Below are 19174 nucleotides of genomic sequence, written 5' to 3' on the forward strand. Positions count from 1 at the left end.
TAGCTCGTTGTTATAGCTACTCCAGGAAGGGCTGTGATAATAACTAGAAATGTGTGTCCACTTCTCGTTAAACATGGCACACTGCCCATGCCAGTTCATCTCTACTTGCTTCTGATGCCCTTAAAACAAGAGCAAAGGGACACAGAGTAGGAACCCCCAGATACCAGGGAAATGGCAGAGGACAAACGAAGACACACGCGATGTCAACAGAATCGTGATAGATGGAAAGTGTGTGGTGGAGTGACCACTCAGGGGGCAGAACGGAGAAAGCTGGGAGCTAACTACCTAAGTGGGCAGAGCCAGTCAGAGGCTGGCTGATGAATGCCCCAGAACCAGCAAGTTCAGGAATGGAATGTACATGAAAGCAAAGATGCCTTCAAAGGTCAGTGGGGGGGCAAGGCTGAGTAACAGTTTGTTTAAAATCTTTGTATGAGAAACAGATCCCCAGCTCTCCCCATCCCTTCACCGTTCTTCCCAGTCCAGATGGAAGGATGAAGTTTGCTCTCTAGAAAGGCTGAACCAGAGAAGAGACTCTGGATTCAAACCCATCGGGCCCAGCTGTAGGGGAGACCAGGGTGCTACCCTGGACACAGAAGAAGTGAAGGTTTGTACCCAGTGGGAGCCCAGGCTCCTTCTCCAGGTAGTCTCCTGGTGGCCTGGTTTGAAGGAGTTGGGGGATCTTCTGGGGAGACTGATTAGCTCAAGAGAAAAGGTTAACAGTATTGCTATTTGGGAGTCTCCCATAAAAATTTCTGGGTGCCTGCCCAGTCGTTCTACAGCGAGCCCCATGGTTGACAAGCCCTGTCTATAAGATTGGAATTCCCAATCAGCTGTTTCATTCTTGGCTGCGGCACAAAAGGACCAACAGACATTGAGCAGAAGTCTCCAACATGAAAGATGGAGACCTCACCCAAACCAAACCTTCAGCGGTGCAAAAAATAAATATCTTAGAAGAAACACTATGCAGGCGGTAGAATAAAATAACAATAACATACGTTCTCATAAAGAGAAGATGGTGCACGAAACACAAACAATATGCTAGAAACAGAGGAATGTGCAAAGAATACGTAAAAGATCTTTGAAACATAAAGTATGATGACTGAAATAAAAAATTCAATAACAGATTTAGAAAATCTCGTTCACTTGTGTGAAGATCCAAAATCACATCGAATTACAAAGTACAAAGTTCATGGGTAGAGAACGTAAATAGTATTAACAATTTCTATAAACAACATTAACAGTTGATATCACAAGAATGTGGTAATATATACTTGAATACATGATGGAATGATGCCATCTTGGAGATAATATATATGGCAAGAATGCCAAAGAAGCCTTTGGATTTTTGCTCAATAAAACATTGAAGGACCAAGAAAATAGCTCCTAGAGGGTCCTCAGACCTTGTGAACAGTGCTCCTTGACCTTGGCTGGCTATCAAAACTAGAGTCTGGTTAAAACGAGAGAGGCTGGAGCATCTGATTCAGGTCTGGCACGGCATCAAGTCCCTGTTACTTTCTCTTTTTTAGCTTCCCAGTTCCACTGGGGTAGAGAAACACACCCAGATAATTCTTCCCTACTTTGAGCATCCTGTAAATGTGTCAACTAGCAGAGGGGAGTTGAAAAGATACCTTGACTGTACCATCCACGGACTCATACACCAACAGGTAACCGGTGACAGATGCCTGGGGTGGTCGCCAGTTGAGGAGGGCAGTTTCCGACTGAACCTCACTAGCAGTCAAGTCTCTAGGAGAATCGAGGTCTAGAGAAGATAAGACATTTCACATCAAGTAAGTCAGCAAGTGTAAGGCATATTCTCTGTGGCCCATCTTATCCTAAAGGCCATGTTTCCCTGAGCCCCAAATGGGCTTGACTGGCCTTGGATGGATTTGGAGAGAAAGACACAACTGTGAACGTAATTACCGATGCCCCTTTCTTCCTAAACGAGGGGACAGATGGGTACTGATATCGGCGCTCACCCTTAGAGGGAGGACGCTTCCTCCATTTCCCTGCTTGCTACAGTTTGGAGAAAGGTCTCCACATATCAGAACCCAGTGAACGTCCAGGAAAATTGGCCTGAGAAATCTTCCTCTTAAAAATATTTCCCTGCCTAGTACATGGATCATTAAATACTGGGTTTAGGGCCAGTGGGGATTGGTTTTCCACTTAAAAAGCCCTCCTCTGAAAATTGTTTTCTAGTCTGTGGGGGAGAACAAGGGCATTTCAGTTCAAAAGGAAACAGTGTGTTTCTTAAGGTCCTGATTGATTGGGTACTGGTGAATTCAGCTGAGGCTGATGTCATCACATTGCAAGGATCTGACTTAAGAAAGAAGAGTCGGACAGGGTGACTCCTTAAGATGGAGGCTGTGGGCGGGCGTCTTTGTACCTGTTGTGAACTTGGTACTGATGGTTGGGCTCTTCTGGGGCCCTTTCTCTGCAAAGATCCTCAGCATGTATTCCGTGGCAGGCTCGAGGTCCGTCAGCACGTACTCGACCGTGTTCCCGGACACTGTCCTTGTAATTTCTGGCACTAAACACGAAAGACACACACCGAAGCAGTTACCTCTGCCGATCTGAGCTACCAGTGGATTTAGCCAACAGAGCACACACCTCCTTCTAACCAGAAACTGTCAGGGGCCCTGCAGAAAAGCAAGTTTGATTTCTGAAATGATTCACGCCCGTTTCTCTCTCTTGAGCACTCACCTCATTTACAAAAGATTTATCATAGAGAGAATGGAGTTTTCCAGGCACTAAATCAGAAGGCAGGGGAGCTGGGGGTCAGGAGACTTTTCCACAAGGTGCAGGCTGCGACAGCTTTGCAGCTGAGGTATAGGAGAGTTGCAGGGAACATCTCCAAGTCTCGGGCTACCCACATTTAATTTGTCCATTGCTTGTTCTCCCCCTTCTTTTCACTTACGTACAAGTACATGCCATTTTATAATCTGCCGAATCAGTAGGCTGGGGGACCATACATATTAGGAGGCAGACGTACCAGAGCCTGGTAACTGCCTCTAAGACCCACTGGGTAAGGTCTAATGGTGGAAGCAAAACACCAGTACCCAGGTGTATATGTTTATTTCCTAATCACAGGTGACCAACCATCCTGGCTTGCCAGGGACTAAGGGGCTTCCCAGGGTGTGGGACTTTTAGTGCTAAAACTGAGAAATTCCTGGGCAAACTGAGATGAGTTGCTCACCCTACCTCGTCATCCGTGAAGCCCCCTCCCACTTCTGGACCAGGCCCTTTCCTAGCCTGCATCCACAATTTCCATGATTCCTACGAACTATACTCTGATTTATTTTAGGTGAGACAGCACCATTCTCTATGGCTCGGAAGAGTTTGCACATTGAGAATATGAGTATTTACGAATAGAAGACTAAAAAGAATAAACCCCCAAGTCTCTCCCCCACCCCTTCCTTGCTCTGTCCCTTAGGAGGTTGCTGTAGCTGAGTTAAGATGTTCACCGATGGACACCTGTCTTATCAGAGAGACCACTTCAGGGATGGTCTAGATGCCTGATAACTGCTGTACACCTGAAGCTGAATAATAATGAATGTCAACTATAATTTAATATATATGTGTATACACACACACACACACACACACACACACACACAGTCACAGGAAGCGGAGTACAGCATAAGGAATAGAGACAGTGGAAATGTAACAGCTGTGTGCGATGTCAGAGGGGTAGTGGATCAGGGAGGGGGGTTATCACTGTGAGGGGTGCAAATGTCTAACTAGTCCATTGTTTTGCACACCTGAAACTAATAAAAAATAAAGCAATGTTCAGAGACCCCAGACACATGATGGTGCTCTCATAGTGTCGCTGAAAGTAAAACAATACTGAACCATAAAATAGAAAACTTACATAGGCTTGGACATGAAAATAGTAACATTTTTTTTCTAGAGTAGCTCATTACAAAAGTATGGATTCATTCACTGGAAAGGAATCGCTCTTTCTCCCATCTCTTATTTGTATTTGATTTTAATGTTCTGGTGGCTGTGGTTTGCTGGTGCCTCCAACAAGTGTTTAATCTGACACATGAGTACAATTGGAAAAGAATGGTTGCGAAGACAAGGAAAAATAACGTCCAGTTTCTCAGCCCCATTTGCTACAACTGGCCTCCTCTGTGGCCTCTCGGAAGCCCAGGCTCCCCAGAGCACCCTGCAGTAGCCTGTTTTAAGATTCCAGCTTGTGGACCCCTTCTCTGTGAGAGGTGAGAGGGGCTTCCCAGAGAGGGTGGCTCATCCTGACAGGCAGACACACTAGCAGGAGAGGAGGAAGAGGCTGCAGAAACAGATACAGGCTGGGTTTGTGCCCCTTGCTTTTCTTTAAACGGCTGGCTGGACTCCCTTGCCATACCCACAAGATCGATGCTCTTTCACTTGACAACAAGCACAGGAATATGGGCAGGGCCTCCTTGCCACCCCCTGACCTGGCCCCTCCACACCATGGCCACCCAGCCCCAGCCCCAGCCCATGAGTGGCAATCGGGAGACATAAGGATGTTGCCGACCTTTCCAGCCCTCCTGTGTGTTTGCTGTCATCCTGCACCAAACGTGGCACGGAGAAGGGAGAACCGGGACGATTTCCAGCAGGGCAGACAGTCCTCAGAGTGGCGAGGGTTTTGAACACAACCTTACCTCTCTCCCCTGTGTAGGAGATGACATAGCTGTCCACGGGGGCGATGGCCGGCTGCCACATGGCCAAGGCCTGTGAGTCGGTGATGTTGGCTGTCACCAGGCCAGATGGGCTGTCCAGAGCTGCAAAGGAAGACGGCAATGTGTTGGAGAGGTAGGCAGTCCTGGGGTAGGACTTCAGCCCACAGCTCTTCTGCTGTATAGACTGCTCCTGGGCTCTGGTTTGGAACACAGCATCAGCCGCATGGAAGGTTCAGAGTCCTGACCTTGGAGCCAGATGACCTGAGTTTGAGTAACAACTTCTTTCATTGCTGGCTGGGTTTCCTTGGGTCTCTATTTCCCCATCTGTGAAATGGGGATAGTAATTCGGTCTGGCTTTATCCTCAGTGCTTTTTTGATTTTTCATCTGATATTATAGGTAGAAAAATGCTGTATAAAATGGAAAGGGCTGAACACATGGCAAGGATTATCATTATAGCTCACGTCACTTTCCCAAGGGAAAGAACTTGCAAAAGCTGACGAAACATACAGAGTGAAGGCTGCCCGAGACTTTTCTGAGCTTTGAGTGAGAGCTCTGCTTAGGCGGCTTATGGATAATGGGGACCCAGGCTCCAGAGGCCAGTGGCCCGGGTTCTACCTCGGCTTCTCTGTCTAGGGCCTGTGTGCTCTGTGTCACTTCCCTTTTCCAAACCACACCTTCTTCAGTTGTCAAAGAGTGGCTGCTGTAAAGATGAACAAGACGATGCGTGTGAAATGTGCTAGAGGCAGTGCTCGATAATTGCGGTTGTTATTTATATGACTACTAACGTTCTTTGGAGTCTTGGATATGATTTGCAGATGACTTGTGCAGAGAAAGGATGGTGATTCTCAGGGCCTTGGCCCGGTTAACTGACCACTGCTATTACCCAATAGCCCTTTCTTAGAAACCAACCTAAATACGACTGTTTCCCTCTTGTGTTTGCATTTACTACTCAACTATTCCAGGACAGCAGCCCTGGGAGGGTGGAGGGCAGCTGTCATCAGCTCATTTCACAGATGAGGTGCCTGAGCCCTAAGAGATGAAATGACTGGCCTGACAGTCAGGAGGTGGCAGAGCAATTTGGGGAGCCCACATCATCCGCTCCAATTTCCTCCCTGCTTCATCATGCCTGTACAGAATCTCCTTTAACTGACAAGAACAATGAGGCATCAGGAAAAAAAGCCATCCAGCTTTTGCCATCTGTTGCTGTGGAAAATCCATGAATGAACGATTTCTATGGGGGAAAGAAGGGCCTGTGCGGCAGGGTGGACCAGACTCTGGGTTCAGATGGGATGTTTTAATCGCATATTATCAACTCTTTTCAACTATTAAGATATTTTTAAAATTTCCTACGAGGCTCATTCTTTGGATCCCTGAATGGATTAGACTGGATAATTGCTCATATATCAAAGGATAAATTGTTTGGAGACATGGCTGCCTAAAGAGAAATTTTCCACTCCATTCTCCTTCAATGCAATTCATTCTTTCCCCCTCCTTGTAGTGTGCTGTCCAAATCAGGTTATAACAGGAAAATAATCCTTCATTTTAGAAGCACGCAGAGTTTGGAGTGAGCTGACCTCAGTTCAAATTTGCTTCCAGCATTTACTAGTTATGGGGCTTTGGCCAAGGTATTTAATTTCCCTGGGTCTCAGTTATTTCCTCTGTAAAATGGAATGATAATAGCCAATGTAAGGTTTGAATGCAGTGGATTAGTAACAGTGCCTGGAATACATTAGCGGTTACTTTGTAGCTGTCACCATTACATATCTGTGCGAAGCACCTGCTTGAAAGGACCCTCGTGATACACCTGGCACCAGGTGGGGACGGAGAGGAGGTGGATTAACCTGTACAGTCATTCACATTTACAGATGCTTTACGTATATCGTTTCACGTGCTTCTTACAGCAAAGGAAGCAGATTGTACCCACTTCACAGACAAGGAAACCAGACCCTAGAGAAATGAACTGACTGCTCAGGTATCTAAAAGTGATAGACTTGGGATTTCAACCTTGCTCAGTATGTCTCCCAAACTTGGGTTCTTTCTTCCACACGACCCCAGGAAACGGGGGCCAAGAGAGGTTGAGGATGAAGTCAAGGTTTCCCAGCCCGTAAGAGGCCGGAGATGGGCCAGAAACGAGTCCTCTGGTGCTCCCAATTCAATCCACTCCCACTAGGATTTGCGGATAGAAACATTTCCCAGCTGCTGACCCATGAGCACGAACGCTGAAGGTGAGAACAGCACCTGTGGTGAACGTTCCTGAGACAGGTTCACTTTCCTCGAAGCCCTTCGTGGCGGTAATGCTGACAAGGTACTCTGCTCCGGGTAAGAGTTTCACCAGCCTGGCCTGAGTCTTGGTTCCGTCCACGCTGACCACTGAGGGTGCACCTGCAATACAGTAAAAGTAGCATCAGGAGAGGTGAACCTCACGGAAACGTACTCGTGTTGCCCCGAGAATGGGTTATCGGATTTGGAAATGATACTCTATCTTTAACCGATACCATTTTTCTTGACTTCTTCTCCTCTGCTCCTTTCTTCTGACAGAAGAGAAGAGGTCTTACTTTTTGTATAATGTATTTTTCCATCCAGGCAGAAAACCCAGCCAGGCGAGGGAAAAACATGAAGTCACAATGTGCTAAAAACGCTAAGTTTCCATCCAATAGAGACCTGGCATGTTGTGCACATTTTATTTATTTTTCTCACAAAGAATATGGAAGGCTCACTATGTAATGTATATCTGATATAGTCAACCCACTGTGTTAGCCTCGGAGTGTAGAGACTTCCTTCCTAGCAGAGATTCTACTCTTTAAGAAAAGAAGGTGGTCATAGTCAAATTTGTACTCTTATATTTATTACAAAGTCCAAAATCTATATTTCTGAGAATTTCAGGGCTGGGTGAGGAGTTTGGACATCAGCTGGTCAAACTCCCCGTGGAGATGCTGCAGCCTTCATCTGGAGAGGTAATCAACCATTCTCTTGTACACCCTTCCACTAACAGGGAGTTCACTACCTGACAGAACGTTTTTAGACAGATTTCACTGTGCTTCCTCTGGGGTCTCTATTACAGCCCACAGGCTGTAAACGAGAACCCCCAATGCTACTCAATCACAGCTTCCCATCCTTTACTGAGATAGATTTTGGGACCCAGGGCAAAAACCTCACATATATCCAGATCAAGACCAGCTTTTCAGATGAGTGTGCGCAGAGAAAAGGCCAATGTACTTAGCGTCTTCTGTCATTATGTGGAAACAATATTGGGGATTTATTTCTCATGGACACTTAGCATTTCAGGGCTGGAAAAGGGCTTCATAAAATGACCCTCACAAAGTAGGATCTGACAAGGATCTCACAGCACTTTACAAATGAAGTCTATCTAGATGGTCTCAAATAGAAGGATGGCTGTGATGTTTGGGAAGGTGGGAATTATCAGGGTCTCTTCACTATGCCACCCAAACCGTCCAGGCTCCTCCTCCCCGACCCCTCTCCAAGTCCCCTACCTCCTGCAATGGGCACATAGGTGATCCGGAAATTGTCCACCTGGGCAGTGGGCGCCATCCAGCTGACAGTGGCCGAGTTTTCAGTGACGTCTGAGAAAATGATTTCCTTCGGGGAGCCCATGGCTATAAGAACAACAGGAGAAAACCAGAAACAGTTTACTATCTTGCTCATCAAAATTCTTTCTGGATTCCTTATCCCAGAAAACACCGTCCCTAGTTTGCATCTGGGCCAAGCCTTTAGGATGGAAACTGTGGTGATCTGCGGTCAAGTTGTGACTCGATAGAAACATTCTTTCATTCAGGTCAGAGCCCAGGGCTGTAGGGTTGCCATTTGGTTTCATTCAAGGAGAATGTTAGCACTGCAACTGACATCTAAGGATATGTATGTGAGTGGTCTCTCAGCTCAGAATATGCCCTCTGTTTAATTCTGGATTGTTAGCATTTTTTCAAATCTTTGCTTTCCAGTTCTTTCTATTAAAAGATACCAAGACTTGACAATTGTACAGTTCTTTGCAATTTATAAGGATTAACCCTCATGTAGGAAACCCTGAGAAGAAGGTATGGTTAGCCATTTTACAGAGGGGTAAAGTGAGGCCCAGTTCTCCAATGAACATTCTTGTGGTTTGACCTTTCTTGGTCCCAGGAGTGGGCAGTAGAACTGAGCACAACCCCAGGATCCTGGAAATAATGTTCACATGGAAACTGACCTCGGCAAACCCATTCCCAGAACTGGATGGAGGTTCAGAGCCAGGGAACAACCTCAGGCCCATCACCAAAGCAAACGCCCAATGGACATTGGGCCTACCTGCGGGGAAAGCCGTGCCCTGGGGCCAGTGTGTACTACACAAATACCTCCACCCCAAACCCAGCGTCTTTTGGCTTTGCTCTGTGTATTTTTTGGCTTAGCTTTCTGCTCTCTTTAGCTGACCATGCTTAACCAGAGAATTCAGGAAACAATTTTCAGGGCTCCAGGGAGCTCACTTCATCTTTTCCCCTCTCCAACCCACGTTGATCATTACATTCTGAAACCCACAGAGCACTTTGGGGAGGGTGTTTTCCTTTCCTCTCTCCATGTCTATCTTTTGCTCTCCTCCTACAGCTTTCTTCTGCAACCTAGTAGCCACCCCCAGACTCTGTGGCTGCCTGGGGTTTTGCCCCTTTCTGGGAAAGCTTCGGAACCACAGGGGCTCTGGAGCCTGCAAAATTTTGATTGTCCAAATACCATGGAGAGGCTGGGCAACCTGGGGCAGTTCCCTTCACTTCTGTGAGCCTCAGTTGCTCCATATGTCCTGTGGTAAAATGGTGCCCACCGTCTGGAATGTTTTGAGGGTTCCCAGAGATAATGCACCTAAAGCCCCTAGCACAGAATCTGGCATGCAGTAAGAATTCAGTAAACATGATCACCTTCTCTTTACTTTCTTTCCAATCTGACTCTTTCCTCCACAGGCCACACTGGATTTTGAGGTAGCCCCCAGGAAAGATCCAGATGAGGTCAGCAGAGAGAAAACACCCTAGGCGGGTATGTAAACTCAGGCACTGATGCCCTCCTGCTGTTATCTTTATGCCCTCTGACTTTCACTGACAGCAAACCTCACTGGTGTAGGTCCTGGCACAATTTAGAAGGTGGATGTTGTGGCCACAGATTTCCTCTCTAGACCCCAGTTTTCTCATCTGCAAAATGGCAACATTATCGGCTCTGCCCAGAAACCATGAGAATCAGTAAGTAGCGTCATCCGTCACGCACTCTGGAGAGATGTGCTTGATAAAGAGTGGCAGCAGGAAGATAGCTATGTGTAACCTGAAGGAATGGTGCAGCGGTGGTGGAATTCCAGGGTCGATGTGTGTGATATTTTTGAATAGACCTACTTAGGTGTGGAAGACTATTTGTTATTTTAGCGTGTCTCCTTCTGTGTGAAGAGCCTGATTCACATAGAAGGGAGGACTACCGAGCAAGTGTCTCTGGAGACCTGTTGACCCAGGCCCCCAGACACAATGTCATTGCAACATTGTGGTGTGTGTTTTCAAGTGCCTCTGAACTGGAAATGATTGGAGGAGTTGAAAGGCTGGGAAAAGTGGGGCAGGGTGGGAGGTGGCACATTCTGGGAGCTGGGAGCAGGGGCACTGACTACCTGCACTGGGCTAGGGGGTGGAAATGAGGACCGGGGATGTACGTCTGGGAATGGTCATGGGAAACCTCCAGAAGAGAGTGACGAAGTCACCTGACTCTGTCGCTGGTATTTTGAACTATTATCTGTCTGTTCTGGGACCCTCCAGATGGTGCACAGAGGCATGTTGTCATTTAACTTCCGAGAGACAAAAGAAGCTTCTGGCAACTTGGGCCTCCCAAAGAAGAGGGGAGGCAAGGCTATTGTGAAGAAGTGGCTCAAACCACAGAGGGGAAGAGGAGCCATTGCAAACTCAGGGAAAAACAGATAGAAGGAACAAAAACGTCATAACCCAAGTATCCATCACTAGGGGAATGGTTTAAATAAGGTGTATGTGATGATCTCTGAGCTCTATTAATAAGCAAGCAACACACACACAACAGCAGCAACGTGTGGAGCAGTGGGTATGTTAACCCCTGTGCCAAGAAAGAAAAAAGGTAAAAAAAGAGAATGCAGCCTTATGTCTAATTTTGTCTACTTCTATAGAATATTTCTGGAATCACACAGAAGAAAATGATAGTCCCGGCTGCCTCTAGATAGAGCAACCGGGTGGAAGGGACATAGTAGAATAGAGACCTCACTCGATATCCTTTTTGAACTTCTGAATTTTGAACCAAGTGGCCCATTAAAAATAAAATTAATATTAAATCATATAAATCATATTATATATCACGTCGTATAAATAATAATATATTAATAGCTAATTTTGTTACTGTGGGCAAGGGAACTCTGCTATACACTCTGAGTTCATGATCTCGTTTAAACCTCATGGCTGACCTTTGAGTTAAATTCTATTTGCCAGGTGAGGGGACCGAGGCCCCAAGAAGAAAGGAGATTTGCCCAAGGTCAGAAAACTGGGAAAAATGAGAGGCAGGATTAGACCCCAAGGAATTGCCCAGAGGCTGCAGGCTTAACCACGGGGCTTCCCGGCCTCTAACCACTCTCCTTGCCTCAAGGGCACTGGGGGCTGGCAGCTGTACTCAGGCAGTGAGAGGAGAACCTGCAGCAGCTTTTATACGGAAAAAAAGGAACAGAACATTACAGGGAAGGGTTTACAACAAGGTGAGGGAGGAAGGACAGAATAAAGGATGAAAAAGCAAAAGGGAAACTGTATACAGTTGATGAGGTGACGGTGGAAATTGGACGTCTGTTGTGCTCAAGAGTCATCTCTCCTACGCTCTCCAAGTACCTGAGCAGAGGTGTGCGCACACACGTGCACACACACACTGTTCTCTTGGGCTGTGAAATACAAGGCCCCAGAGAAAGAAATCAAAGACAGGGCTTTCTAAAAACTAGGCTCTGCCTTTCCTTTTGTTCTTAAAAAAAATAAAAATAAAAAAAATAATCATGATTATTCATTCTCCTTTTGGCTTCAGAACTGCAGGGCCTCTAGAAAATAAGACCAACAAAACAAAATCAGTGATCAGAAGTAAACTTCGAAAAACAGTGTTTATAAACTAAGGTCAAAATCAGGCTCTGCCTCTGATCTGAAGTTGTTTTATGGGCAGCCACAGGGAGGAGGAGACACGGCCCCACATCCCAGGGAGCGGGTGTCCACGTTAAGAAACAGGGCTTTTCCTCTGACTGAACTGCTGCTTAGATCTCGGCGTGTCCTTCACATCTACAAACACTGATTAGGATTTCTGTAGGTGGCTTCCTGGAGCTTACTAGGTCCTGAAAGTGGACATCATGAAATACCCTGGATGAATATTCTATATATTTCTCTGGACAAAGAGAAGGTTTTGGCTGGTGGTATTCTCTATCTAAGCCTGTCAGAGATGGCAAGTATGTATATTCATTGGTTCTCTGTCGTCCGGCCTGCTTGTATTTAATAGTATAAAATAAGTTGGCATTTGGGATCTACCCCAAATCTGGCTGTGTGACCTTAGGCAAATCGTTGTCCTTTCTGGGCCTCAGATTCTTCATGCACAAACAGAAGAAGCTGGACTACATCATTTCTCAGGTCCCTTTTACCTGTCCTCATGATTTTGTATTCTTTCCTCTGGTTCCTCTTTGAAGCAGTCATCTCTAGCTAATGCTATCTTTCTCCATCTCCCTCAGTTTTCTGAAGGAATTCACCCCACCTGTTATAGGTCTTTCCTTTTCCTTCTCAAGAGTGATCTTAGCCTTCATATTATTATTATAAAGTCACACTATTAACCATCTTTCTTTATTTTCCTTGAAACAACTCATATGGAAAAGGGTTTTCATTCCCCCCTCTAGTGCCTTTTAGAGTCTCTTTAAGTATCAAATAAAATTAGTGAGCTTCACAAAGAGCAACGCTTAACCTTGCCAGCTTCCTTTTTTCTCCTTCTTGATTACGGTACTGATTATTCACACATAGCATTTTATAAACATTAATTTTTATAGATGGAGGTACTACTTCTCCATCATCCCTGCAGAGTTTGAACATTTGACCACAGGACAAGGGAATATATCTCTGGATAAAAAAATGATGAGATAAGAGGTAGAAGGAAGAGTCTTTGGGATGAAAAAGGTGTGCTCATCATCGATAAATGATGATGATGTATTAATGACGACAGTGAATATATGAATCTATCTCATTTGCTGAGCCCTTGCTATGTGCCAGCCCTTCTGTTACGGGCTCTCCATGCATGATCTCACTTACTCTCACAACACTCTTAAGGAAATGGCATCACATGCTTTTTACATAAAGACTTAGCCAAATTGTGCATGGTCACCCGTCTACAATTGGAAGAGCCAGGATCTGAACGTGAGCTTGTCTGCGTCCAAAGCTCCTGTAATTGCCCAGCCCTGGGAGAAGAAGGTCCCCGTCATGACTTGTCTCTGTTTCCTTCTGTTTATGTACGGTACCTGTTGTCGCTATAGCACTGATTGGCTGGGATCGCCTTCCACTGCTTATTCCATAGAGTTCAATTTCATATTCAGTGGCCTCTCTGAGACCTGTTATGTCCCTGGTACGTTCGGGGGCAAGTAGGGTTATTTCCAGTGGTTCGGACTGCTTTTTGGTATCTCTGATTTTGAGAACAAAACTGTCGAAGACCCCTTCATCAGCAGTCCAGGACAGACGGAAACCGTCTGGGGTGGCATCTGAAACTAGAAGGTTGTCAACTTCTGGCTCAGCTTCTAGAAGGGGAGAAAGTGATGGAAGGAAGAAAGAACACATCATTTATCAGCCGGTGCAATCTTCTCTCCAGTGGGGATATTAGTAGGTAGTGATGCTCGGCTCTTAGAGATAGAAGGGTCCTGAGATACCGAAAATAAAATTATTCAACACGAACAAGGCTAGCAGGCCTAGGAGAAGGGAAAGATGGAGTTGACACATTTATTACAAACCAACTGGATGCTTGCATATGTGAGTTTTGTCTAAAAGCCATTCTATAAATCCACATCTGGACTCAGCAACGGTCCCTCCTCTGCCTTATTAAACAAGTTCAAAGCCAGTCACTTGTTTACATTTGCTCTCTGTCTTCCAGTGGCCGAGTGCCCATCCTCTGTGAGATCTTTTTCTTTTCTTTTTGAAAAGACAAATAAACCAGCATTAACGATCTGTAGAGCTGCCCATGATGATACCGCTGATTATATTTCCCTTGATCATGAGCAAAATGGCTTTTAAAATGATATAAATGTTATGGTCTTTTTGCTTTTTTATTGGAGCTGTTTTACTAAAGAAGGCTCCTACTCTTGACTTGCTTGTTTTTTTTAACCATTAGATAAGTGTTAAGATGATAGAACTGAGGCTTGGAACCTCTTGTGCTACATACTTTGGACTCAAGGTATTATCTTGGATTGCGTGAACTAGACAAAACTCAATGTCAAGATAAATTTACAGCTGAGTTTCCCAAAGTGTACTCACAGCAAACTATTCTTGTTTGAGCCTCTTCCTTAAAAGGTATCCATTGTCAAATAAGTTTGGGAAATACTGCCTGGGTAAGTCCCTCTTGGAGAGACACATGCACAGTAGGACGTTCTGTAAAGCCCTATGGTCAGGGATCCTGTTAAACTATGTTTAAATCAGTGTTTCCAAAACTTATTTGACCATGGAACTTCTTCACCATGTAGGGCCTTTTGAATAGTCTGTGGAACTAGTCATCTCTAGAAAGACTTTGGGAAACACAGCCTTTTGAACATGAACGTTGTTAATGCTCTATTTCTCTAGGAATTAATAGTCTTGAGAAAATTATGGATTTAGTCTGTGTTGAAGCATATCTACGATATTAGTGATTACCAACATAATAAGTTCACAAATGGTTTTCCAGTGACGAGCCTACCTGGTAAGTCTGTCAAGAGCACAGTTGAAACTTTGAGATGGCAAACGCTATAAGTAAGTTTTTGAAATATACTTATTGGTATATTTCTTTTGAGAAGGCTAAAACGTAGTTGGGGGACCAGCCAGGATGAACACGGGGGAAGGCCATATGGAGTAATCACACAAGAGCTATGGATAAGACATGGTCTAAAGGATTTGGAACACCAAGGGGAACCATTTCGACCTTCTCGTTTCTGGAGTAGGAGAAGGGGAGTGTTCACTAGAGACATAAGACAAGGGAGAATGTGGGGTGGGGGTGGGGGGGACATAAAAGAACAGGCCACATCTATGGATTAAATAAAGAACGCAGACAAGGATGTTAAAACCATGGTGATCTGGCAGATGGATGACGTGGTAGGAGACCAGGAAAAGAAGAAAATGGCTCACTGGAATCAAAGTACCTGTAACAATCTCAGCCCTCAAGGGCTTGGTTTGGTGCCCTTGAGTGAAGCCAGACACCATAACCTCATAGCCAATGCCAGTTATGAGGCCTCTAAGCTCCAGCTTCCTCTGGGTTCCTGAAAGGGTGAATTCTTGGGGGTCGAGCAGCTTCCCTGAATCCACCACCGTTACTAGGAAGCTGTCAAAGGCATTCTCCGATGCCATCCAGGAAACTGTGAACCCGTAGGGATTAATGTCGGAAATGGTTAGGTTTTCCAGAAGGGGCAGGGCCTCTGAAAGAAGGGAGGAGTGAAAACAACTCAGGTTAGCAGCACTGACTCTGCTGACATAGCACAAGTCTCCACAAACACTGATAGTTACCCCATCAGTCATTAAGTGTTTTATATGCTCAGAAAATGACTATTAGTAAGACTTTATCGGCTGCCAGATGATAGCTTATGCAAATCTCATGATAAGCCTATGAGATACATATTATTCCCATTATACAGGTAAGAACATTGAGCTTCAAAGAGATGGATTGATTTGGCCAAAGTCACATAGCTAATATGTGACAAACTAAGGCTTTTTAGCTGAGTCTGACTGCAAAGGCCATGAACAACTTCTTATAAAATTGGATATTTTGTATTGGGTTGGGACCCTTTCCCTACTTCCTGCTGTCTTCTGATCTTGAAGCAAATCATCCTTTTTTTCCCCCTCAAATATATTACATTTTTTGCTACATTCTTATGTTTCCATTCTACTTCTCCTTCACCCTTTGAATCAAATCGATTTGGTCAATTAGTGACACACATGCTCGCAAGTTGAGATAAAATGAGGAAGCAAGATTTTTCACGCGTCAAAATCAACAAATTATGTTTGTGGCCCAACAAAGAATACTGAGATTCGCTAATTATTTTGATGTTTACTTTTCTGGATCAAGTTAGGAGATCAGGCCATGTCTGGATCTTCAGTAAATTCTGTCACCATCATTTTTTCATTCATTCACCAAACATCTATATCTCAGTCACTCTTACTTCTTAGGTGCCAAGGGGACTTTTCACACATGGGGATTCCCAAAAGGAGTAAGCTTGTATCAGCTGAGTTTCTGAAGTTTCACTACTTTGCAATTGACAAGGCTTCAAGTCCATCATCGTATTTAATCCTCACAACGACCCTGTAAGGTAGATATTGCTATGTACCCACCTCCCCCATCACAACTAAAGAAACAGACAGGTTGATGACTTGTGTAAGATCACAGATCTACTCGGAGGCTAAGGTAAGATCCAACCCAGCTCGTCTGGCTCCAAGTTCAATGTTCTTTCCACACCCTCAGCTAACATCTCATTAGTCAACCCCATCAGAGCTGGCAAGTACTGAGGCATACACAGGATTAGTGGAGAAGGTCCAATGCCTCCCCTCTAAGAAAACAAAGCACGGTAATGGTGAATGTATTTATTTTTTATAGGAGGGGGCATAAGGATGGGGAATTCTACGGCCAAGCCTGCTGAGCTGCATCTAGTTTACAGCCTTTTCCACTGCAGCTAAATGGAAACTTTCAAAGAGATAAATGATCTTACACTGAGGCCCACAGTCTAATTCATGGGATGTAAAGAAAAACTGTTTTAAAAAGAAGTGTTTGGTGACTGAATGAACAATGAAGGAGATGCCTTCATCCCCTAAGCTGAGATTTAAATTTTGCTATGGCTTGAACTTTTTGTACTTATTTTGAAACACTTGGTGTTTATTCTGAGGCATTTTTTTTTTTCACCACGTAAAGATCTCCCCCAAATCATAACTCTATCAAAGGCAAAGCTGAAATCACATGTGCTGTGCAAACAGGCTTCCTTGTCTGCAGGACAAGAGTCTCAAATTCTGTTGCTGAGTTTTGTTTAGATAAGTGGCGCCTGGCTTTGATAGCAGGCTTCTCTGTACCTCCACGCCATCAAAGCAGCGGTGTTCTGATGAAAAAGGAGGGCGTTCAGGCTAATTAGTCCATCAAGGGCTTGTTATTTATAGTCCCTCATATTCAGTTTTCTTTTCCTCTTTTTAAAATATGCTTCTTTTAAAATGCAATCTTTTCGAGGATTAGTTGAGACAATGCTGTAACTGGATCTAGGATTCCCAAGGCCAGCTCTCCCAGCCTCCTTTTCTTCTCTCTGTTCTGTGGGAGGTTCTACAAGAGGCTACAAGTAAGGGCCTGATGGGATCTGTAGCTGGCCATTTCACCCCTCCTGGGCAGTGAGATTCTCGTGTCATGGCTACGCTTGCCCATCCACGCCTCACTAAGGAATTGTCAGGGTCTGCATTTGAAGACTGTCAGCATGACTGAATTCACATTAGATAACGGGACAGAAAAGGTAACCACTTTTTGATCTCACATCAAAACATGTCCAGGATTCTCTTAAAAAATGGCAGGAAAGTCATGATTGCAGAGGTCTATTGTTCCTATCTAGCTTGCTGCTCATTTTTAAGAACACCACTTTCCTCATTGTGTTAGGAGACGGTAGAAAGGATCCAGCATCTCTAAAATGCCTACTGGATGCCAGGCCGTTAAAATTCATCATATCCATTTAGTCCCCAGAGGGATCTGTGGGTGTCTTCTCTTCATACACAAGGAAATTGGGGTTCAGGGCAGTTAAGAACCGGGCAAGGTTATAGAACTAAAAAGATGCAGGAGAGGATTAGAAACCACTCAGGCCTGATCTCAAAATCCTTACTTTTCTGGGACACCATGCTGCCTTCAATTAAATACTTAATCGACACCATTAACAGAGCTTACTTATAGCAATTTAGACCCTGGCAGAGGTCTGGTTTAATGTGAAAATCAGATGGCAAAGTTAGTCTCCTGAAAATTATCATTAGTAGAAGGCGACAGACTTCTAAATATTTTTTGAGGTTTTTCAAACTAGAGATTTGGTAAATCCATGCCATTTTTAGCCTTTGCCATTGATTTAGGATAATCCCAGGAAAGAAAATAGAAAAACATTTCCTTATGTAATTCAAAGGGAAGTTAGAAGTCAAGTTATTGAAGGGATAAAGTTCAATTATACTTGGGATTTATCTGCTGTCCTAGGGTGAGCCTTCATTAATCGGTTGTAAAGTCCATTTAAAAAATGTGTTTTTTAGAAGAAAAGGAAAAATTATTATATTTCTGTGGCAGTTAGTGTATAGACTGACTGCCTTACTTACCTAGCATGATTTCTAGACAAAATTCCTGTCCTAGGCCTTTATTAACTTAGAACACACTCTTCAGCCCAAATCTCCAAATTGTGGATCAGACAACCTATAAGATTGGGCAGGAAATCCTTGGAAACTTTATACAACTGTTGAATACATTTCCTAACAGTGGCTGCGAAAGACCTCTCTTTGCCATAGTATCGGCTCTCTCCTTACTTAGAAGTTTATACATGGAGTGAAGACTGTATTTGGGGCTCCATTTCCCTGTAGAATGTCTATCACCTTTTCCCGTCTCAGAATTCTAAACCGACAAGTGAGAACCTTTGAATGAGTTCCTGTCATGACAAAGGCAGTGAGGGGTGTGATGGGGTCCCCAGCCCTGGTGGTCCCTGTCACACTAATGTCATAGCAGTATTCTCCACCACGCCGGTGACGTGAGTGTGCTGTGCGTCTCCTGAGACTGTGAATTGCTGGGGCTCATGCAGCAAATGAGAATCACTAACATTGATAACAATGTTTGCAAAAGGCCCAGCTCGAGTGGTCCATGACATGCTGAAGCTATCAAAAGTAATATTGCTAAGGATTAGCGTGCCCACCTGTGGCTCTGGCTCTGAAGGGGAAGGAACACGGGCAGAGAGCAAGAGAGACGTTATTAGAGGAAGCAGTGGGTCTCTCCAGAATGTAGCCATAGAACATGAAAGTATCAGTCCCTCCAAATATTGACAGAAAGGTAGTATATTAGGCTATATCGCTTTATCTGCAAGCATGGATGTGTGTTCTTTGTAAGTGTTGACATGACCATTTGCTAGTCATGTACGAAGAAAAGTGAATAAGCCACGAGTACAGTAGGTAGGATTCACATAGAGGACATGTAGGCTACATTTTCTAAGGTTTGTAATGGGGTACTAGCTCTGTATGATGGTCCAAGAAAAGACAGCTTTATGGTAAAGCATGTATGATAAACACTGGAGACGATATCTCACCCTAGAGATTCACAAAGCATGCTA

At 44.6% G+C, this 19174-nt stretch overlaps 1 protein-coding gene across 5 annotated transcripts in view; it reads right to left on the reverse strand.

The window, feature by feature from the left end:
* Window positions 1-19174, reverse strand: part of TNC (tenascin C) — an 87593-nt gene that overhangs the window by 10432 nt on the left and 57987 nt on the right. For 2 of the 5 annotated variants that reach the window (XM_033123351.1, XM_033123356.1), the window contains 7 exons: window positions 15011-15283; window positions 13154-13426; window positions 8154-8276; window positions 6901-7044; window positions 4644-4763; window positions 2384-2527; window positions 1629-1759 (listed from right to left, as the gene is read on the reverse strand). In XM_033123351.1, the coding sequence (XP_032979242.1) occupies window positions 1629-1759; window positions 2384-2527; window positions 4644-4763; window positions 6901-7044; window positions 8154-8276; window positions 13154-13426; window positions 15011-15283 (1208 nt within the window). The remainder of the gene's footprint in view (window positions 1-1628; window positions 1760-2383; window positions 2528-4643; window positions 4764-6900; window positions 7045-8153; window positions 8277-13153; window positions 13427-15010; window positions 15284-19174) is intronic. The other 3 variants (XM_033123354.1, XM_033123352.1, XM_033123355.1) reach the window with 2 other exon arrangements.

Source organism: Rhinolophus ferrumequinum, chromosome 12, assembly GCF_004115265.2.
Source record: "Rhinolophus ferrumequinum isolate MPI-CBG mRhiFer1 chromosome 12, mRhiFer1_v1.p, whole genome shotgun sequence".
Classification (NCBI taxonomy): Eukaryota; Metazoa; Chordata; class Mammalia; order Chiroptera; family Rhinolophidae; genus Rhinolophus; species Rhinolophus ferrumequinum.